Genomic DNA, 23,786 nt, shown 5'->3' on the forward strand with positions numbered 1-23,786 from the left:
ATTGTGGTGTCACCTTTTGTTGTCAGTCATACTGTTCCATAAACACTATTCAATGGGTTCTTTTGTTAGTCCAACAATGCACTCCTTGGCTCACCTCAAACACACCTTTGTTCCTAAGTGAGAACCAGGTGTCCAGTTCACGATATCCCGTCTTAAATCTGCTGAGATTATTGCTCAGTCCCCTTTGGGCAAGATGCTATGCACAGAATGTTACAGCCACATCTAGTTCCCGTCTGTTAATTAGCACTGGCTATCTCATAGTTAGTGCTAGTTGTAAATTTAAATCCTTTTTGAAAGTTCATCTCTTTATACATATGTACTATATCAAAAGAGGAAGGAGAAGAACATATCCTGGACTTACTGCACTGACCTGGGTAAACACTTACTGGTATAGGGCATAGTGATTCTGATATTTGTTTTGAAGAAGTTGGAAATGGGAACCTCAGATGTTGCAAGTAACTTGTATATTTTGTTTCAGTTGTCTTCAGTTTCGCAACTGAATGAGTAACAGAGCTACAAGTAGGGGAATTTTCCCTTCAGCATTTTACATGATTTCAAAAGTTAAACATATCAGGCTGTCCTTTGTGGTGTAATCAGTGCGGGTGCCTCTTTTGCTATTCCCTTCTGCGGTTTCTGCTTGAGTACGCTAACTCATCAGTTTCTCCCTGGTGCTACTGTGAAAATGGGAGGCCTGTTTGTGATATGAATTAAAGAATCAAAGGATTTTATAGCTGTAAGTTTGTTAACTATATACTAATACAACTAATTCAGATCAAAAAGAAAAGGAGTACTTGTGGCACCTTAGAGACTAACCAATTTATTTGAGTATGCTCAAATAAATTGGTTAGTCTCTAAGGTGCCACAAGTACTCCTTTTGTTTTTGCGAATACAGACTAACACGGCTGTTACTCTGAAACCTGTCAAATAATTCAGATCATTAACAGAGACTCTACATGAGGAGAAGGCCAAAGTGTGGCAACATTCCTACCCCTATACCATGGCTAAAATGTCCTAGCAAAGCCATTAAACATACCAACATGTAGCAACAGAGCATATATGCATTCGCTTCCATGTACTCCTGTTGTCACAACCAGTGAGCAGAGACAAGTACGTAGGTGCCTGGGGCAAAGCAAGATCAACTTGTGGATTTTATGTCAAAAGCATAAGATTCAGGGGCCAGATTCTGCCCTCTATTATCTACGTGCAACCCCAACCTGGAGTTGTGATCCATAAACTACTACCCAAGATCCATAAACCTGGAAATCCTGGGCGCCCCATCATCTCAGGCATTGGCACCCTGACAGCAGGCTTGTCTGGCTATGTAGACTCCCTCCTCAGGCCCTACGCTACCAGCACTCCCAGCTACCTTCGAGACACCACTGACTTCCTCAGGAAACTACAATCCATTGGTGATCTTCCTGATGACACCATCCTGGCCACTATGGATGTAGAAGCCCTCTACACCAAAATTCCACACAAAGATGGACTACAAGCCGTCAAGAACACTATCCCCGATAATGTCACAGCTAACCTGGTGGCTGAACTTTGTGATTTTGTCCTTACCCATAACTATTTTACATTTGGGGACAATGTATACCTTCAAATCAGCGGCACTGCTATGGGTACCCGCATGGCCCCACAGTATGCCAACATTTTTATGGCTGACTTAGAACAACGCTTCCTCAGTTCTCGTCCCCTAACGCCCCTACTCTACTTGCGCTATATTGATGACATCTTCATCATCTGGACCCATGGAAAAGAAGCCCTTGAGGAATTCCATCATGATTTCAACAATTTCCATCCCACCATCAACCTCAGCCTGGTCCAGTCCACACAAGAGATCCACTTCCTGGACACTACAGTGCTAATAAACGATGGTCACATAAACACCACCCTATACCGGAAACCTACTGACCGCTATGCCTACCTACATGCCTCCAGCTTTCACCCTGACCACACCACATGATCCATTGTCTACAGCCAAGCTCTGCGATACAACCGCATTTGCTCCAACCCCTCCGACAGAGACAAACACCTACAAGATCTCTATCAAGCATTCTTACAACTACAATACCCACCTGTGGAAGTGAAGAAACAAATTGATAGAGCCAGAAGAGTTCCCAGAAGTCACCTACTACAGGACAGGCCTAACAAAGAAAATAACAGAACACCACTAGCCGTCACCTTCAGCCCCCAACTAAAACCCCTCCAACGCATTATCAAGGATCTACAACCTATCCTGAAGGATGACCCAACACTCTCACAAATCTTGGGAGACAGGCCAGTCCTTGCCTACAGACAGCCCCCCAACCTGAAGCGAATACTCACCAGCAACCACATACCACACAACAGAACCACTAACCCAGGAACCTATCCTTGCAACAAAGCCCGTTGCCAACTGTGCCCACATATCTATTCAGGGGACACCATCACAGGGCCTAATAACATCAGCCACACTATCAAAGGCTCGTTCACCTGCATATCCACCAATGTGATATATGCCATCATGTGCCAGCAATGCCCCTCTGCCATGTACATTGGTCAAACTGGACAGTCTCTACGTAAAAGAATAAATGGACACAAATCAGATGTCAAGAATTATAACTTTCAAAAACCAGTCGGAGAACACTTCAATCTCTCTGGTCACTCGATTTCTGATCTCAAAGTGACTATCCTTCAACAAAAAAACTTCGAAAACAAACTCCAACGAGAGTCTGCTGAATTGGAATTAATTTGCAAATTGGATACAATTAACTTAGGCTTGAATAGAGACTGGAAATGGTTTAGTCATTATAAAAAGTAACCTATTTCCCCTTGTTTATTCCTTCCCCCCCCCCTCCCCACTGTTCCTCAGACGTTCTTGTTAGACCCTGGATTTGTGCTGGAAATGGCCCACCTTGATTATCATATACATTGTAAGGAGAGTGATCACTTTAGATAAGCTATTACCAACAGGAGAGTGGGTTTGTATGTGTGGAAAAGGGGGGGGGGAGGAGGAAACCTGGATTTGTGCTGGAAATGGCCCACCTTGATTATCATACACATTGTAAGGAGAGGGATCACTTTAGATAAGCTATTACCAGCAGGAGAGTAGGGTGGGAGGGAGAGAAAACCTTTTGTAGTGATAAACACCCATTTTTTCATGGTTTGTGTGTATAAAAACATCTTCTGTATTTTCCACAGTATGCATCCGATGAAGTGAGCTGTAGCTCACGAAAGCTTATGCTCAGATACATTGGTTAGTCTCTAAGGTGCCACAATTCTCCTTTTCTTTTTGCGAATACAGACTAACATGGCTGTTACTCTGAAACCTTCCCACTGACTGTATGTTTTGTAACTGTGAGCAGAGTTCAGCCCTAAGTCAGCAGTGGTAAAATGAAAAGTAAGGAGCTTAAGAAAAATATATGTCTGCAGGAGACAAGCAACAATGGGACATTGACAACCCAAAGCCTCTGTCTATAATTAGCATGCTCATATATATACCTGTCTCTGCTGTTGAAAGTTGAAACGAAACTAGTGCATTTTTGCCTTTCCAGTACGTTCACTTGGTAGCAATTTTCAACCAAAACTGCAGAACTGTTTCCTTTATGTCAGAGAAGAGGATTCCCTTATGTCAAAGAGGTGAGCCTTTGTCAGTCTGCAAGCAATTTACTTTTATAGAACTCAGTTCCACTTAAGGTTTAAAAGTCCATTTCACATAAATGGCTAAATCTGTTCCTGGTATAACTCCTCTAAAGTCATTTAGTCATAAAGTGTTGAATAATGTATCCTACAAGTGATCTTACAGAAGGAAGGTAAGTTATATCCAAAATCTGTGTGACTGGAGACCAGTGAAAAAGTTTATTCTGTGCCAGAGGGCCAGGACGAGGCTTATGCTCCACTTAAGTCCCATTTAAACCCTATTTTGAGAGCTTAAGTGGTGAGTAGGCCTTGTACGAGCCACTTGCACAGGGGAAAAAGTAGGGTTACACTTAGAGTTACACTCTACTCCATAGAGTTACACTTAGTATATACCCATAGGGAGGATTCTGTGCTGTGCCGCCTGGAGACACAGCACAGAAGATGCAGCTCACCAGGAAGGGGGGCAATGGTGGCTGACACTCTTGCACCATCCCAGTTTGGGGCTTTGTTCCCTAGCACAGTGGTGCACAAATGGGGGCATGCCCTTCGGCGATTGGGGGACAAGAGTCTCTTGGAGGGGGGTCATGAAGAAATTTCAGACTTTGGCCCTTTTAAAATACAAGAGTGATATTTGTATGTTTCACAGCACTTACTAGTGCCCCTTGCCACCCTTACTTCTGTGCTGCTGCCTTCAGAACTGGGCAGCTGGAGAACAGTGGCTGCTGGCCAGAGCATTCATGTTGTTTGCGGTGCAGGAAGATCATATTTTTTAATTCTCCTCCCATCCCTGTCCCACAATACCTGCTCCCACATTGTTTGTTGAAATTTTTATCGCGCTCTAACTATTATGGCAGCAGGTCCTGTGGGATCCCAGTCCCAGAGAAGACGGGCCTGTCAAATTCCATGAATGATAAGGGGGGCATGACTGGAAAAGTTTGCACACCACTGCCCTAGCATAAATGAGAACAGTCAGGAGTGGCTCTACTTTGTGGTCTTCTCCTCCCTGGACTATGGACTAGTCATCTGAGTTCAGTATGAAAAATTCCCCTCATGACCATGGCATGCCCTTGCACTGGAGTCATGAGGGGAACTGCACAGTGACTGCATTGGGGAAATTCTCCCCCATGTGGCTGTGCAGCTTTTATTGTTAGTCAACACCCTTTGTGCTGACACTGGGGCATAGAGGAGCCATAGTGGAAGCTAGAATTTCACTTAGATCAGAGACTATCCCAGATGGAAAGAATGAAAATGGGATAAAAGCATGGGGATTAAAAATGTCAAATGGAAAAGAAATAAAAGAATGACACACATTTAAGGTTAAATAACTTTTTATTTAATTCAAGCTCTTACATTTTATTGTATCTTCCTGGCAGGAAAGTGGGAATTGAAAGAAGAAGAAAAGTGTGGATTTTATCAATTTAGCCTTCATAACATCCCCTTCTTCAGTCTTCTGCCATCATGAATAGCTGACAGAATTTCTGTTACCATTTGGCTCGATAATTTTTGTCAATTTTTGAAAATGAGGATGGTCCAGTTAGATGAGGTAGGGTGATGTGATTTGCAAGGTCCAATGTTAGGACTGTAAGGAACCCTCACCATATTCAGTGGCCCATGGGAGGGTATGGATGACTGTGGTGTACGCTGGTGTGTTTAGCTGGTAACTGTTCTGACTTTATTTTAGTCTACAGAGGCAACTGTCATTTTGTAAGGCAGAAGTGATGCACTGCATTACAGAGGGGACATACATTGTTGTGACTTTACATGGATTCATTCTTTTGTTTTGTTGTTTCCCCTTTAGCCAAAAGAAAGTCATGTTGTTCTTTGTATACGGGAAAAAAAAGGCTGTCAATTAATCTCAGTAATCTCAAACAATTAACATAAAACAAATTAACTCAAAAAATTAATCATGATTAATCGCAGTTTTAATCACACTGTTAAACAGTACTAGAATATCAATTAAAATTTATTATAAATATTTTTGGATGTTTTTCTACATTTTCAAATATACCGATTTCAATTACAATAAAGAATACAAAGGGAACAGTGCTCACTTCATATTATTATTTTTTATTACAAAAATAATGTAATAAAGATAAACACTGTAATAAAGATAAACAAAAGAAATAGTATTTTAATTCACCTAATACAAGTACTCTAATGCAATCTCTTTATCATGAAAGTGAAACATACAAATGTAGATTTTTTTATATATATAACTGCACTCAAAAACAAAACAATGTAAAACGTTAGAGCCTACAAGTCCACTCAGTCCTACTTCTTGTTCAGCCAATTGCTAAGACAAACAAGTTGTTTACATTTACAGGAGATAATGCTGCCTGCTTCTTATTTACAATGTCACCTGAAAGTGAAAACAGATGTTCGCATGGCACTGTTGTAGCTGGCGTTGCAAGGTATTTATATGTCAGATATGCTAAACCTTCATATGCCCCTTCATGCTTCGACTTGTAGATTGCACTATATTTTGTTTATCTTTTTTTACAGTGGAAATATTTGTAATCAACAATAATATAAAGTGAGCACTCTACACTTTGTATTCTGTGTTGTAATTGAAATGAATACATTTGAAAATATAGAAAAACATCCAAAATATTTATAATAAATTTAAATTGGTATTCTATCATTGTTTATTGTGGCAATTAAAACTGTGATTAATTGCAATTAATTTTTAATCATTTGACAACCCTAAAAAAATTACTAACAAACTATATTCCTTCATCAAGCACACTGCTGTTACTTAGAAAAATGCAGTCCCAAATTTTCAACTGACCATGCACTTGATGCATAAGTTAGGACTCCAAGCAAAACTTGCTACACTTTTTTAAGAATATATTCATCAGTCCTACATGAATGAGCCCAGCAATTTGCATTCATATATATCAGTCAAGACTCCACTTTGAATTTCCTATACTCTTAATTGGTAGAAATAAGCGTTTCCTCTAAAAAATGGTGTCTGGTGTTCATTTTGTTCAGAAATTGTTTGTAACCATATTTGTTTCAATTAAGTGTCACCATCCAGTACTTTGTTGCTTTTTTTTTTAATGATTTCTGTAGTAATTTGTAATACTTTGTTATAGCTCAGCATGGTACATTTATAATGTAATAAAATGTCTCTTGGGGTATTCACTTTAATTACTTTAGAAATCCTTGTTAACTTGCAATGACACATCATATCAAGTACCCCACATAAAGCAAATTTTATTCCATTGTGGTTCAGATTTTCTGACTGCACTTGAAGCAAGGATGTCTGAAAACTTCTGCTTCGTAAACTGTAATAACACTGGACATTATAACAAATACTGCAGTAAATAAATGCTGCACAATCAAGTGGTGGATCCCCAATGGCTGGAAGTCATTGGACAAGATTTGCAGGAGGGTATGGTACCAGCAGCCATCATCTTTCACTAATATTGAACCAGCCAGTACAGCCTAGAAAGTCAGCAAGACTGGTAGGTTTGGCCAAGGCAGCCAAGAGATGTGTTTATTCAAGTCATCTTCTGAACAGCCTTGATTAGCAAGGACTCCTGTAGAATCTCGGAGCCCCCTACCCTGGTTGAACCTCTTAAGGGGGTGATGTCAGGAATGGTCTACCTAATACTTAGTCCTGCCTTAAATGCAGGGGACTGGACTAACGGACCTACTGAGGTCCTTCCAATCGTATACCTCTATGATTCTATGGAATGAACAATTCCTGCCCTTACCTGGGGGAGGAATCCATGTCTAGGGTGCAGCAGCCCACTTAGGTGCAAGGGGGTGACGCCTATCCCCACTGCACTCACTGTGACAACTCAGTCTAGAAAAGGGTAGTTTAAATGCACACAGCTGTTTTAATACAACATTCTGGTGGAGCTTCTAATTGCACAAAGCTCAAGTTACATAAGGTACAAAGACAGAGGAATATAGCAGGACAAAACATAACAGGATTATGTAAGTTATGACTGTGCCACACACAGGACCTGATTCTCCTCTCACATGTTTGACAGTAATGTAACTGCACTACTTTCAAGTTGAGTTACTCATGATTTATGCTGGTGGAAGTGAGATCTGGATAAGACCAACACACATTAACTGACATCTTCCATGGGCTCCAGATGTAAATTACCCCAATTTATACTCTTATGGCCATAAAACAAATGCCAATTTGCACATGACTTATGAACTTGCCCCACACAGTGCTGTAACCAGGAGTCTCAGCAATTTGTGGTGTGGAGGAAGTTAGTCAAGGAAGACTGGAGGTTATGAAAGGGGGAAATTTCTGGGTAGAGAAGGAAGGGGGTGGGTCAGGGTGACAAGTACAGAAGCCCAGAGCTGCTTATATAGAGACAAAGCTTCCTACTAGCTTACCCATTGCTGTTCCTTTCATATCTTCACTCCAGGGACCAGTTGTCATCCATTGCAACATGTGGGCAAAGGTATTGCTTTCTTTTTCTGCATTTTAAGTTTGTGTCTTCATTTTAACCTTTTGTATCTTTGCTGTACATTCTTCAGTAGGCTCCTGTGGGGCCTGTAGTTCATCTGCTTTAGGTTTCATATGTTCTTCAACAAAGAAAGAAAAGAAAAGAAAAGAAAAGAGGGAGAAAATCACACAGATTTGATACACAAAAGTGTATTCCTTCTTTGTTCCATCAATATATTAGCCAGAGTGAATCCTGTTATTCGGACACATGGATTTCTGAGAAGACAGTGGGTAAGGGGAGTAATCAGGGAGCTGTGGCTGTTGGGGGATTTTGCTCTGTTGGTGTATTGGGGAATTCTGCTCAACGGAATGATTTAATCATTGTGCTATAAATTAGACCCATCTTGGAAAACAAGGAACCCAAATCAGAACTATTTTTTGCAGCATTATATTTCACCTTTCCTTTTTAAAGTATTTTCAGTGACTTTAATTCTTGGGAAGGTACCAGGTTGACAGTCTGGTGAATGAAGTATGGTATTTATTCTCAAAACATCTGGTCCCCACAGACAGCAGCAATGGAAGCCGATCCACAACACCCTCACAATATCAGTCCTGTTCTGGAAAGAACACCTCGAGGGCTGAAAGGCTCTGTGCATTTTATCACTGGCCTTTTCTACTCAGACTGACCAACAGGGTCTCAATTCCTACCAGCTGTCATGGTGGTTTCTGTGATACAGACAATTGGCCTCCAAGATCTGGACTGATAATACCAAACTAGTTTCACATCTATCTGGTAGTTATAGCCCCCGTTGCCATAGTATTTGAGCACCTTGCCGTCTTTAATGCATTTATCCTTACAACACCCTTGTGAGGTAAGGAAGTGCTATTCATCCCTATTTTACAGATGGGGAACTGAAGCACAGAGAGACTAAGGCCCATTTTTTTAAAGGTATTGAGCTGTTGCTCTGCTTGGCATTACAAGGTCTAAGTGACTTAGAATTTACAACCCTGGCTGCAGTATAGACATACCCTAATTCAGGCAGCCATGTGTGCACTAGCTTCCATCAAGCCAGCACACTAAAAATAGCACTCTATCTGTGGCCGTGTGGACACCCAGGTATAGGAGGAACCATGGAGAGCATCTGTCCCTCCAATAAAGTGCATAATTTCAGAACTATTGATACCACTATGAAAAGTATACATCGTAATGTGAGAATTTCTGTCTGAAGTACTGTAATAGCATTGAGATGCTATTGACCCAGTGGCTCATGATGACCAGCTGCACCTCCATGCCAAGACTTCTTGTATCACCCAAGGTTCTATCCTCACCCCAATCCAAGTTAACATTGTGGGGAGATTGTGAGGTGTCACTGATTTCAGGCAACATAGAGGTGATGGGCTGGAAGCTCCACTCTGCTTATGCAGTGCAGTGCAAAGTGAACTTAGATAGCCCAGAGAAACCCTATGGAGAATTCTTGAGGTGTAGAGAGAATCTCCATCTGGTATAAAGCAGGCAGAGGGGGCTTTGCTGTCTCTTGCACAGGCTCTACCATCCACTAATGACACTTCCTCCATCAAAGCTGCATTGTCTGGCGTAAATGGAGGAGGGGCCATGTTGTGGGCAAGGAGAGGGTGTGTTGGGTGAGGGCTGGTAAGGTGTAGGTCAAAGGGGACGAAGGGGTCAGGTGAGGAGGTATGCTGGAGTGAGGTGCTGTTGTATCTGATTCTCTGTTACTCCCCCTGCAGCCTTAAGTTATGCCAGGGTTGGACAGAGCAAAATCAGGGAACTGACATCAGATCCCTGTCAGCTCTCACAGTCTATCCTGCACCTGAGCTTTACTTGGAATCAGGGGAGAACTGAACCCATTTCTGGGATGGGGAGGAGGGGATATTTTGAAGAGCCAGCCAACATCATAATCTCACCCTCAATTGAAAAGTCTGCCCTAAAGATGGCAAAATGGTACGCAGCCCTACGGACTCTCTGTTATTAGATGCACAAAGACCAACAAATAGTAGAAATTCCTCCTTCCATCTAAAACTAGCCAAGAAATTATGTCCTAGTTTGACAGATGCAGACTTGACCACAGTGATCTGTGCAATCACAACTGGTACTCTTAACCACTGTGAATGAAAGCAGGGGCCTCATCACTTCAAGGATTACATTTCTATTTCTTCTCCATAACTTCCCCACAATAAAACCCACCACGCAATAAAAATAATTAAAGGATATGAAAAGCACAAGGTGGATGAGGTAATATCTTTTATTTGACCAACTTCTGTTGGTGGAAGAGACAAGCTTTTGAACTCCACAGAGCTCTGCAAAACTTTCACAAACAGAAGTTGGTCTAATACCTCCCCCAACCTTTTCGCTTCCATACTGGGACATCCATACTTACAACAACACTGCAAAAATACATTGAAGTATGACAATGAGAGAAGGAAGCAAGAGTGGGTGTTGAAAGGAGATGGAGAAAGAGAAATAAACATATTCCCATATGCTTACTGGAAAAGAGGGGAAGTGAATCAAAACTCAGCTAACTTAAACCTTCGGTTGACTTTATGTAATTTGTGTAAATCAGTCATCTACAGAGTGATGGAAGCAATATAAATTATTGGTGAGTAAAGCCACAACATTAAAAGTCCCATATTTTAGACTTGAAAGAATAAAAGCAAAACAATTTAGTAGAAATAAAATGTTGGAGATTTTTAATGTTTTCTTTTAAATTAAGACCTCTATTTTTCCCCCAGACCGTCACTGAAAATTTTGCTAATGTTATCCATGGTTTGAATGCAAGCCACCTGACAGATCTAGTCATTCAGAGAAGCAAACGGATGATCCTGGATACTCTGGGAGTGGGATTGCTGGGTACCAGCACGGATGTCTTCCACAAAGTTACACAATACAGTAAAGTAAGATGCTTGAACTTCACATTATAGAAAAGTTGTAGCTAAAAGAAAATTGAGGAAAAAGTAAATTTAAGATATGAAGGAAAAATTCCCAGAGCTCTATTAGATGGTGGAATAGTTCCCTTGGAGGTAGAGAAGCTCCATTGCTTGAGTTACTTAAACTTATGCTGGACAAAGCACTAGAAAGTATGCTGTATGGTAAATCCCTGCAGACCAAGCAGGTCCTTTCTCTCACATCAAGCTCATGCTCAAATAAATTGGTTAGTCTCTAAGGTGCCACAAGTACTCCTTTTCTCTCACATCTGAGATTCTAGGAAAGATATTAGCAAAACAAACAATATTAAGAAGACAGTTCTACAATGTTATAATGCACAGGATACAAGAATGTTAAATACACAACATTGTTAAAGTAATTTCTACTATATAATATACTGCTATATAGAAACTTTGGCTCTGGTTCCCCTCCAATCTCCTGTCCTTTACACAAGGGAAACTCTTTGCACTTCAGTGGTGTTAGGATATAGATATTCAGGCCTGTCTGTAACAGCCTATACTCTAATAATTTAAGTGTATTCTTATCACTTGGCTAGTTAGAGGTATAAAAGAAAGAATCAAAATCACTGTCTGCCAGTGTAAGGTCCTTCTCTTACTGTGACAGACTGAGGCCCTGTTCTTAGGCTAAGGCCTTTGGCTAAGCAACAGAGGCAGCCATAAGCTAGGAAGCCACCGGTCACCTCCTCACATTCCAAACTAGTCACATTGAAATAAGGTGCTATTGGGCTGTTAGTAATACAATCCTGTCCTGATAGTGCCTATCACCTCCAGAGAAAGGGAAGTGCCTAGAAAATGTAAAAGGAAACTTAGTTTGATAGCATCCTGTCTGGCAAGAACTCACTTATCAATAGCTGGGATGTGAAATCCTCACTTCTGTATTGTTTTGTCATTATAGTTCCCACTTTGCTATTGTTTGTCTGTATAATCTCTGTCTGGTTCTGTGATTGTTCCTGTCTGCTGTATAATTAATTTTGCTGGGTGTAAGCTAATTAAGGTGTGGGATATAATTGGTTACATAATCATGTTACAATATGTTAGGATTGGTGAGTTAAATTTTAGGAAAATGATTGGTTAAGGTATAGCTAAGCAGAACTCAAGTTTTACTATATAGTCTGCAGTCAGTCAGGAAGTGGGTGTGGGGAGGAAATGGGAACAGGGAATGGGGGGGTGAATTGGAATCATGTTTTGCTAAAGGGGGAAATGGGAACAGGGAATGTGGGTGGGGAAATTGGAATCATGTTTAACTAAGGGCAGGAATGGGAACAGGGCCACAGGTAAGGCTCTGTGGTATCAGAGTTGGGAAGGGGGACACTAAGGAAGGAAACTGGAATCATGCTTGCTGGAAGTTCTCCCCAATAAACATCGAATTGTTTGCGCCTTTGGACTTTGGGTATTGTTGCTCTCTGTTCATGGGAGAAGGACCAGGGAAGTAAGTGGGTGAAGGAATAAGCCCCCTAACAAGTGGTATCACTCCTGGATAAATGAGAGGTTGTTTGGGCCCATTGTTTTATTTTAGAAAACCACGGTGGGTTGGGATTGTGTTCCAGAAGTCTGTATGCAGAGAGGATCCTCACAAGCTGACTGGGACTTAGCTGCCTCTCTGGCACTTTGTCCTTTCCTTGAATCCCATGGTGGCCTTTCTGGTGGTTCAGGGATCCATGTAGGGAGAGGGCCAGGGACATGATGGGCCAAGGGTGGTGTGGGTTGTCCAGAAGCAGGAGGCCATACATTGTTCACCCCAGCATCCAGGGAAGATTGCAAGGAAAAGCCTGAATCTCTCATTTTTTCCAGAGACTCTCTGCAAGGGGGGAATGTCTTTCAAGGGGATGGGGAAAGACCCTGGGAGTTGTGGCTGGTGGACCTTGATGGAGGAGATACCAATGACTAGAGATGCTATGGAGGCACAAAACTTACATACTGATGGCCTTGCCCTTCTGCTGATCCCCTGAGATCTACAGGGTAGAGGGGTGGGTCCCATGGTTTAGTTTGCAGAACAGCAAACTTTCTCACCACACCTCCTGACTGAACACGGTAGTGGAGTCACAATGAGGTGACGTTCTTGGGGCTTTCCTCTCCCATGAGAGGGTTCAAATTCAGTCCCAAAAAGTCAGATTCTGATGTTAGTTAGAGCAGCATGGATGCTGATTAACTACATTACTAAAACTAACTCCATTACCAAAATACGCTGTTACCTTCAAGGAAATTACTCTGCATGTACACTGGTGTTAGTGTGATCAGAATCTGGCCCTGTGTTTCTGCACCCTTTGGTTATTCTGATTACTCCACTGATTTAATCTCAACAGCTGGTAAAGATAATTGCTTTGTAAATAATGAAAACAGTAAGAGTGAGGCACAATGTATTGTCTTATGCTTGAGTTCAGTATTTTACATTAAATGATATCAAATTACTCCCAGATCTACCATTCAGATGCATCCAGCACGGTTTGGGGTCACTCGGATTTCAGACTTCCTCCTCTGTATGCAGCTTTTGTGAACGGAATAGCTGTAAGAAACATCTTCTCTCTCTATTCTACATCTGCTTTTATATGCTATATGCAGTGATATTTACATTTATTTTCACTACATTTGTTAATTTACTTCATCCTTATTATTAATAATAATAATATACAGCATTTTGAGTCAACATCTAGGCAAAACAGGAGCTTTTCTGGAGTTAGGACTGATGCCAGATTTACAGCCACTATAAAACTCCCCTAGACTGTCCTACCAATGTGCCTCAACTTTATTCCGGGGACCAATTTTTAAGGGTGAAATAGGATAGTTCATTGTCCATCTTATGACACTTGTATTGAAGTAGTATGTAGGGGCCATAATCAAAGGTGAGGGCCCCATTGTGTAAGGCACTGTACTTACATGTCACACAAAAAAATCTAGCTCCCACTGATTTCAATGTGACCCAGATTTCACACACAGCAGGCAATAATATAGAAAGACATACACACACACAGTATCATAGCAATCACAAATATATGCAAGAAAATATTCTAATCTTTAGTCACACATGTTGAGAAAAAACATACATTTTGTACTTGCTCCGTTTTATCAATAAAGTCATGATTTGGGCAGAAATTTAGCCCAAATTCAGACCCAATCTGAAGTCAATGGCATTCCACCCACTTACACCAGATTTGAATTAGACCTATTCTGAATTATGCAAAGCTAGTGAAGGTGCCAATCTGGGGAAATGGTATATTAGGAATGCCCAAACTAGTGTGACAATGAGGTCATAAGTCAAATCAGACCTCTCATTTCAAATGGAGGAAAAATTATTTTTGACATGACACTTAGCACCCCTAATGGTCTAGAAGGTATTCAAGTATGACAGTTAATACATTCAGAATGTCCAAATCCTATATATGATAATTCCTTCATTCATCATGGTCATAAGTCAAACACAAGACCGCGCTGAACATCAAAGGAAAATTGCTTTACCAGTAGCATAAGGCATAACCTTCAGCTCCCATTAGGACAGGATGTTTTCATAGCTGACCTCAAAACTATTCAGGGCAGGAACAGTGTCTACTTCTGTTTGTACAGCATGAAACACAACAAGGACCTGACAGGCTCTCTGTGTTACCATAATGATAGGTGACATTGTTAGTGAGCCCTGTATTTAGATTGTCTGATATATTCCATTATAAAAGATTCTTGCCACCTTTCTTGAGATGGGCTAACACATACTTCGTGTGCAGCAGGCCTTTGGAATGTGGCAAGGTAATAGTCTGTAAGCAAGAAAAGTGTCTTTTGTCCCTTTAATTCCATCCAGGTTTTGCAGAGATATAAACTGTTAAAAACATCCCTTCCCTGTGGGGCTCAAGTTCTGAAGGGAAAAATTTGGCAGCCTGCCAGAATAACAACTGAAGACACAAACATTCTAAAGTACAGGACTCATGATGCCGCTACAGTAGCAGAAACTGTACCTGGAAACACCTGTGAGCTGCCAGGGCAGCTGGAGTGGGGTTGAGGAACCAGCCCAGACTGCATTGGACCCCTCCCTCCCCACCCCAAATACTCCATGGATGCAGCACATGACCCCACAGGGCCAATGGCCATCCTAACTCTGGGATAACAGCCTTCTCCTGGTACCAGCTGTTACTCAAGAGGTAGAAATCTGTTGTGAGGGGCTGAAACCCCACTGATGATACAAGTTGGGGAGGTGGCTACGGTTACACATAACAGGTTTTTTTCACCTTTTCCTTTTCCCAGAACCTAGGCAATTACATAGAAAAAGCTACATTATTTAGAATGCAAAGCCAAGCACTCGTGAGCTAGGAGATGCCAGTTTACAGTTGCCCATGCCATTTTAATTCTAGCTCTTGTTCATAAACATGACACAGTCTTTTATTGCATGGTCACATACTATTCTCCTACAAGAACTCTGCCTCCTTTGGAGCACAGAATGGATGCTCAAAGGGGCAGAAATACGATTGGACAGGCAACTGTAAATCTGACATTTCCTAACTTTCTAGTGTTTTGAAACTGAAAACATTCTTTTCGTATGTAATATAAATATTACATAAATAATGTCTGCATTCATAAGCCTACTTCTGTTGTCACTTAGGGCTGGTCTACACTAGAAACATTTTACCAGCATAGCTATGTCAGTTAGGGTTGAGAGTTTTTATAGATATACCAGTATAAGCTCTAGTGTGCAGGCAGTTATATGTAGAGCCCTTGCTTTACGAATATAGCTAATTTCACTTCCTGAACCAAAATAAGCTATGCCAGTATAAGTAATTTTATACCAGTATAACTGTGCCCTCGCAAGGATTTTTTTTTCTGCTTAAATAATATCCATATATTTAAAACAGCAAAGCTTTCTAGAGTAGACAAGCTTTTAGAGTTACACTGCTTTAAAGCTGGTGAAACTGAGATCTGAATCAAGCCCCCTCTCCGCAAAGTATATACTATAATATTCTAATTTTTCATTATCATTTTTGTGCATACCTCAATAAAAAGAAAGCATAAGTAAAAATAAAGATTATCCTGAATGAAAATTAAATTCTTCAACGTTTATTTATATGTAGTTAAAATCTTTTCATTTGGGATTAGCTGATCTTGTCAAGGCAGACAATGAATCTCTGATTACAAATCGAGGCCTTTCTCTTTCCCATAAGGTTCACTCAATGGATTTTGATGATACATGGCATCCAGCCACACACCCATCTGGGGCTGTGCTTCCTGCTCTGTTTGCTCTATCAGAAGTCCTGCCTCAAAAGCAAAAATTCTCTGGCCTTGACATGCTCTTAGCTTTCAATGTAGGGATTGAAGTACAAGGAAGATTGATGCACTTTTCCAACGAAGCCAGCAATGTTCCAAAAAGGTATGTAAAGGATATTTGAAATATAGTATTTGGGTCGAATGGAGGTGCTATATTTATTCATTTTTTAATATAATTAAGATTAAGAGGTAAAAGCAATGCTCATTTCCAATCTCCAATTACTCTGTCAGAAACCTCTCCAGAACTGCCTTTTTGTGACACTTTTTTCAAAGTCTGAATAAATTAATTTCTTTCATAGCTAGAGACAATTGGTAACTATCATCTGTTCCACTTCAGGATTCAAAGTCATGAAAGTTGTACAGCTAATCTCATTTTCTATGTGGTTCTGTCCAGAATTTCAAAAACAAGAATTGAAGCCAATCTTTAAAAACAAAACAAAAAAACCATTCCATTGTAATTTTTGCCTTTTAGCATAATAAATGGCATTGTCTTTTTAGGGTGGGGGCACTGTTTGCTGTGCAGTCAGTGGGACATTTAAAAAGACTCTATTAGCCTTTATATTGATTCAAAATAGTGAAAAGAGAACAATGCTCAGGGGAAAAATCTCAGACTGTCAGTTTTAATCGGACATGGAAATGCATCTGATCAGATCTTAATATGCAAACAGAAGACCATCGGTTGCTCCCACAAATGAAGATTCACCTCTCCCAAGCACTAACCTTCGGCTCAGTATAATCCCAGAGCAAACAGGCTATAGACTGAAGATAGCCTCAAAGCAGTTCAGGAACAAAAAATCCCCTCCACCAGGATGTACGCTTTGCTGTTGCTACCACAGCCTTAGAGTTCTCTTGCTGCTTACTACATATGGAGTAGAGGAGTTAGTGATGTATCACAAAGGGCCACATTCACACAGGTACTTAGGTGTTGGCCCTATGCACTGGGCTATTGGTATTCTAGACATAGGTGGACACACTTTTTCGTGAGAGATCCGAGCCTGTAGGCATGTTCTGAGAATGCCTACAGGATTGGACCTCATTGGCAAGATTGGATAGAAGGACAGACCTGGTTTGAGAAGTCTGCTTCAGGGTCCTGGGGCCTCTGCTTGCACTAGGGCTCCATGCGGCTAATTAGCTGTTGGTGGTGTTAGCTGGCTTTTCACATGCCTGCCAGTGGAAATTCAGATGCCTGCAAGGTAAGTTGGCATTAGAGCAGAGTTTTTTTGAGAATTCCAGTGGTCCTTAATTTTGGTTATATGCTTAAAGAGGCAGCTAGCTACCTCAGTACCTTTGTGAATCTAGTCTAAAGCTATTAAGCCTGCCCTAAAGACTTTGTGCTCTTCCGCCTCACAACAGAACTGCACTCCTTCCACCGTGTTTGGAGGTTCTGAAGAGCTTTTTCTCTGCATTAGTAATAATAATATACAGCATTTTGGGTCAACATCTAGGCAAAACGGGAGCTTTTCTAGATTTAGGACTACCAGACTGGACCCTGAGCTTTTAAATATATGCTGATTTATGGTCTGATCCAACTCCCACTAATGTCAAAAAGAGTTGGATGAGGTGCTTACAGTGAGTTCTTTCCTAAAATTCATGTCTCTCTCTCTCTGAAATCTGGTAATGAAGAGCATTTTTTTTTTTTGTGTTTGTTTTCTCAGGTTTCATCCACCAACTGTGGTTGGTACCATGGGGAGTGCAGCAGCTACTGCTAAATTGTTAGCACTTGATCAGTTTAAATGTAAAGCAGCTTTGGCTGTTGCTGCTTCTTATGCAGGTGCCCCAATGGCTAATGCAGCAACACAAACCAAACCCCTCCACATTGGCAATGCAGCTAGGCATGGCCTGGAAGCAGCTTGCTTAGCATCACTGGGTCTTCAAGGAAACAAACAGATCTTGGACATGGAGTCAGGGTTGGGTGCCTTTTATACAGACTATACCCCCCGGTTTCTGCCAACTTTACAATCTTATTCCTGGCTCTTGGATCAACAAGACGTGGCCATCAAGCGCTTTCCTGCTCATCTTGGAACACACTGGGTGGCAGATGCAGTCTCTTCACTGAGGAAGCACCTTGTGGAGAGTGATGAGCCAGTCCCCATTAGTAGAATTAAGAAAATTGTTGTCAAAGTCCCAGATGTTAGATATGTGAACAGACCTTTCCCTAACTCTGAACACGAAGCCCGGCATTCTTTCCAGTTTGCTGCATGCACTGCTCTACTGGATGGTAGCATCTCTGTTCAGTCATTCAGTGAGCAGAACATTTCTAGGCCAGAGTTAAAGGAACTGCTCAGCAAAACCAAGCTAGAGCATCCTGCCGATAACAAGCCTAGCTTTGAGAACCTTTATTGTGAGGTGAATGTCACTCTTCAGGATGGCGAGGTGTTTTGTGAACACTGCGATACATTCTATGGACATTGGAGGAAACCTCTGAGTACAGATGATCTGAAGAAAAAGTTTCACTCCAATGCTTCCAGTGTGCTCTCAGTGGAAGCTACAGAAGGCATTATAGAGACTGTGGAGAATTTAGAAAAAGTAGAAGACTGTTCTGTGTTAAGTGCATTTCTAAAAGGGACACAGTCAACCAAAGTACTTTCAAAAATGTGCTTACCTTGAAAAATAATTGACATTTATTGACTTACATCCTCATAGCTACTCCTTTGCGCTTAAAATGAATCAGGAATCGAAAACTCCTATCATATTGCACTCCTGTAACATGAGCAGCATTTTAAGTCCAGTATTGCGGCTCTAGTTACAAAGATTGTGTTCTGCTGTAGCTGTGCCGTGCCACTGCCTGGAAGGAAGATCCTGTGCTGGCAGTGTCCCCCTTGATTATCCTTATACCATTACTAGAAGAGTGTTGGCTGCAGGCTCCACCAAGTACCACTGCTGCTGTCGGATTCCTGCTACCAAGTTCTCTGCTATGCTGGTGCCAGAAACAAAAGCCTCTTCCTAAATATCCTGCTTATATTAGAGGATTGGGTAGCGCAGACCTGAATTTTGGAGGGATAGGGCAGTCACTGCTTCTGGGAGGGAAGCAGTTGAAAGGTCAGGTAGAGAATAAGCAATTTATAGCTAATATATGTAAAAATTCTGTCTACGCTAAAAGAAAAACCCAAGGCACCAAAGTTGTAGTGCTTGGTATTCTCCAAGAAACATCCCAACTTCCCCATCAAACTTGGTCTTGTATAAGCTGGGTTGACAATCACACCAATGGTAAACAATACGATCCTTTCTGTTTCCACAGTTGGCTGCTCTAAAAACATAAGGACTCACTTTTGACAATCTGTTTCCTACCGTAGCTGAAAATTACACTTGTTCCAGTTGTGTGGCACTGGCTCTTTGTAACTCTGAGGTTGCCTTCACTATACCTTCCCTAACATCAGTCAAGTCACATCCTTCCAGCCACAATGTAGCTGACCAGACATGTTAAGGAATGTAGCCTTAGGATGCTTCCCTTGTTATTCACTGTCAGTACATAGGACTTGCATCGTTGACCCGAACTGTCTAACCTGTTGTTCCAGGAAAGTTTTAGAGGGGGTTTTCACTTTTAAAAGAACTCAATCAAGATTTAAATAATATTTTTAAATTAACATAACACTGCTGCTAACACATCCTTGCACATTTTACACTGAAGTCTATCAAATCAGATTTGTCTTTCTCCAGTACAGAAAGGTATATTTTAAGTCAGTAATTGTGACTATTGCAGGCAGATGGATATCTTAGTTCATGTGCTTAACGGAGCTTGTGCTTTACTGTAGAAGCCATGTGCACCATTTGTCTTCTGCTTTAAGGGACTAATTTTCTTATTTGAGGATCTACAAATAGGCATTTAGAGCCATATTTAGGCACCTGTAATAGCATTTGGGTCTAGATTGCTTATTTAGGTGCCTATGTTTTAAAATCAGGCTAGTTTAGGAGGAATGTTTGATATGCTGTTCACATCACTGTTATATCTTCAAAAGTTGTGGATGTTAATGTGTCTGGAGTGATACAACTTTTAAAAAGCTGTAACTATTTGTATAATTTTACTAAATATACTAAGACTTTCTGTGATGTTTCAATTTTGTACATGAGCTATTTGTTCATAGGGGCAGATCTCTTCCACCCCTCAGCCACTGTCATATCCAGGCTGCATGGATCACTCACAATGTTATGCCTTTTGGGATTAAGAAAAGCCTGTGTTTAAGTACATTTTGTTATGGTAGACGGAGGCCTTTCAGCATAACTACCACCACACTGGAATCCAATCACTTATTATACTGAAAGAATGATCAGCTTCTGTATCTACAGTCAGCTCAGCTAGATGAATGACTTCTACAGGGCAGCATACAAATGGTTGTTAGAGCGCACATCTCTAGTTACATAAGCCTGGATCCATAAAGGGACTTAGGCACTGCAACAGTGAGTGTTGTGGCACCTTTTAGGCACCTAGAAAAATCACAGGAACAACACTGTGATCCACAAAGCCTAAGGTGGGCACCTGGGCTCCCTGTACAATGAATCGAGGGAGAGAAGAACCTTAGAATGCAAGCCTTAAAAGCCAGCACACTAGGCTAAGCTAGGCAAGATGGCAACGAGAGGTATGACCTAAGCCCCTCCTCTCTCTGACGGAAGCCTCTATCTCTGCTTAGTAACCCACACACAGGAACATGTCTCCTGGAACAGGGTGGCTTTGGTGCCCAAGCAGTTTCTTGAAGGAATGAGAGAGGTGCCTGCTTTGCTGGAGGAGGCAGCAGAAGCATCTCCCACCTTATAATTCAGTGGTTAGAGTGCTTACCTGGTTCAATTGCCCCCTCTCTGCCATGGGGAGAAAGGATACCTGCGTTCAAATCCTACTTTCCAATAGAGTGCTCTAAGCATCTGAGGTGTAGGATATTCTGCTGGGGGGCTACTGTTACAGCTTCAGGGTAACTGCACCTGTGTGACCCCTCTGTCTCTGGAAGGGACCCACATAAGATTTCTAGCTCCCACCTCTCTCCAGCCTGGTCATGGTTTTAAAGCTACACAGCTCCCTATCTCATACCATGATGTCCCCAGCAAGCCACTCTGCTTAAGGGCCAGTGCGTGTGTGTTGCTTTCTCTCTGAGGGCTATGAACAGGTTACAAGTGATCACACTGCTCCTTCTAAGCAAGTACCTTTGTCCTTAAGGGAAAAGGATTACAGAGAAATTTATTAAACAAAAGAAGTTTCTATACACATGCTAAAAGCTTACTAGATGTTACCAATCTGTTTTATGGGTGCTTAAAAGGCCAAAAGCCTTCCAACCCTTCTGCAAAGATTGGGGCCCTTAGACAGAAGGTCCTGTCCATTTGCTGGATCAGCAAAAAGGTTCTGAGTCTGCCTAAGCACAGCCTTTTTAAGGAAAAAGCCCTTTCTTCAATTTCCTAGACTCTGGGAGCCTAGCTTGAACAAATATCGGTGAACTTCTACCAGGAGGTACTACCTTCTGGAGTGTCTATAATGTGAGTGATTCACCTTAATCTCCCCCTCCAACACACACACTCTCGGTCCCTGAGGGAGCTGCAGTGACTCTCCTCCCAGAGAGGAGAACACAAATAATCCCTGGCCCACAGTACTAAAATATACACCCCCGTTCCTCCCAAAGATACTGCATGTAGTTGCAACACCTGTCACAGGGCTCCTTCCATCTCTCTGTGAAGCCGTTCCTCTGTGGATAAATAATGAAGGTGTAATTGCAGCAGGGGGAATAGATCCTGGCTCTCCCATGGCCCAGCTGCATACCCCTACCTCCAGGCTACAGAGTTATTCTGTTGCTTCTTCTGTGGCCCAATGACTTTTCCACTGGATAAATAAGTAAAGTATTTATTCACACAGGGGAAAAGTCACTGGTGCAGAGAGGGGTGGTTAGGGAACCCACATGGGAGGTGGGCAACCTAGAGTCCAGTCCCTCTTGTCCAATCACTCTTTCAATATTTATCCAAAACAGCTTTAACATGAGATTGAAGGAGATTCACATCAGAATAGCTCAGTGATTAGAGCACTCTCCTCTTTGACAGGAGACTCCTGTTCAAATACTTTCTTCCCGTCAGGCACAGGGGGAAATTGAACCTTTGTCTCCCCTATCCCAGGCAAGCATTTTAAGCACTGGGTTAAAACTTGTAAGGTGGGCACTACCATCTCCTCCTGTGAAAGGTGCTGATCTGGTAGGTGGCCTGTCAGCACACCTGCTGCCTTGGCCCTGCCCATGAGACGGGCATCACCTGCCTATCTTCCCCAATCAGTGGATTACTCGAGGGCTTAGGCTAGAGATAGGCATAGACACCAACTCTGAGTGCTCTGGCAGCTCCCCAACCTGCCCCAGCTCACCTCTGCCTCTGCTCTGCCTACTCCCAGAGCATGCTGCCACAGCCTGCTTCTCCCCCTCCCTCCCAGCGCTTGTGCCGCAAACCAGCTGTTTCCCACAGCAAGTGCTGGGGGGGGGGGGGGAGGAAGAACACGGCATGCTTGGGGAAGAGGTGTGCGCGAGCACCCACCAGTGTTGGCACCTGTGGAAGTAGGTGTCCAAACACCTAGTCAGTCAGTGTGCATACTCAGAGAATGAAACTTAGGTGCTAGAGGAGTTTAGGCACCGACAGGGTTTGACAGCAGTTTTGTGGATTTCAGCAGAGCCTAAACAGGAGACTGAGGCACTTAAGTATCTTTGTGGATTGGGGCCATGGAACCCAATCCCGTCAAGTTTTTAGTACCAACTCCTACTGAAGTTAATGGAAGTTAACAGTTCTTGAAGGATTGTGCCTATAAGAAATGCTGACTTCTGCCCCCACATCTTCAATGAAAACAGATGGTTGAGTTTTTATAATCCACTTGGTTAAGTAAGTCTTGCCATTGCAATTTGTGTGCAAATATCTGTAACTGAACTAATTCCTCCTAACTGAATCCTTCATTATTTCATTTAAAAACAGCAAAGATAATGTAATTTGACTATAAAAAGATGATTTTCAACAAAATAAGTTGTGTTAAATTTCAAACACACTATCAACACATGAAACTGGTTTGTCTAGCTCAGGGGTTCTCAAACTTCATTGCATGCCACCCACTTCCAACAAAAATTACTATATGACTCCAGGAGGAGGAACTGAGACCTGAGCCTGCCTGAGCCCCCTGTCCTGGGTGGGGGGCCCAAAGCCAAAGGGCTTCAGCCCCAGACAGGAGGCTTGTAATCTGAGTCCCACCACGCACGGTGGAAGCCCACTGGCTTTGGCCCCAGCCTTGGGAGGTGGGGCTTGGGCTTTGGCCCTGGGCCCCAGCTAGTCTAATGCCAGCCTTGGTGACCCCATTAAAATGGGGTCATGACCCACTTTGGAATCCTAGCCCACAGTTTGAGAACCACTGGTCTAACAGATATTAGAGTTAGGCTTGTTTAAAGAGTCACAGGAACATAAATTCCAGATTATTTCCGTGGTTTTGCTGTATTGATTTAATTCTTCTGCTGTCACATTTTATTACACTTGGGTATTACAAAAACCCATTTAGGCAAGAAGGATTCCTACCCAAGTCTCGGAATAAAACTGAAGAGATGCTGCCTATATTTCA

The 23,786-nt window shown here is 42.0% G+C and overlaps 1 protein-coding gene and 1 long non-coding RNA gene across 2 annotated transcripts; one reads left to right on the forward strand and one right to left on the reverse strand.

Annotated features, from left to right (window-relative positions):
- Positions 1-6,812: 6,812 nt before the first annotated feature.
- On the reverse strand, positions 6,813-18,704 carry LOC140912539 (uncharacterized). Its single transcript, XR_012159307.1, has 2 exons — positions 17,301-18,704; positions 6,813-8,175 (listed from the first exon to the last, which is right to left on the reverse strand). It is a non-coding gene; the product is annotated as an uncharacterized LOC140912539 (long non-coding RNA).
- Positions 7,953-20,292, forward strand: ACOD1 (aconitate decarboxylase 1). Its single transcript, XM_073347037.1, has 5 exons — positions 7,953-8,051; positions 10,784-10,945; positions 13,412-13,501; positions 16,135-16,340; positions 17,893-20,292. Exons 1-5 carry the CDS (start codon positions 8,040-8,042, stop codon positions 18,842-18,844), a joined length of 1,422 nt encoding a protein of 473 aa, XP_073203138.1. The 5' UTR covers positions 7,953-8,039; the 3' UTR covers positions 18,845-20,292.
- The last annotated feature ends 3,494 nt before the right edge of the window (positions 20,293-23,786 follow it).

Source organism: Lepidochelys kempii, chromosome 1 (assembly GCF_965140285.1).
Source record: "Lepidochelys kempii isolate rLepKem1 chromosome 1, rLepKem1.hap1, whole genome shotgun sequence".
Classification (NCBI taxonomy): Eukaryota; Metazoa; Chordata; order Testudines; family Cheloniidae; genus Lepidochelys; species Lepidochelys kempii.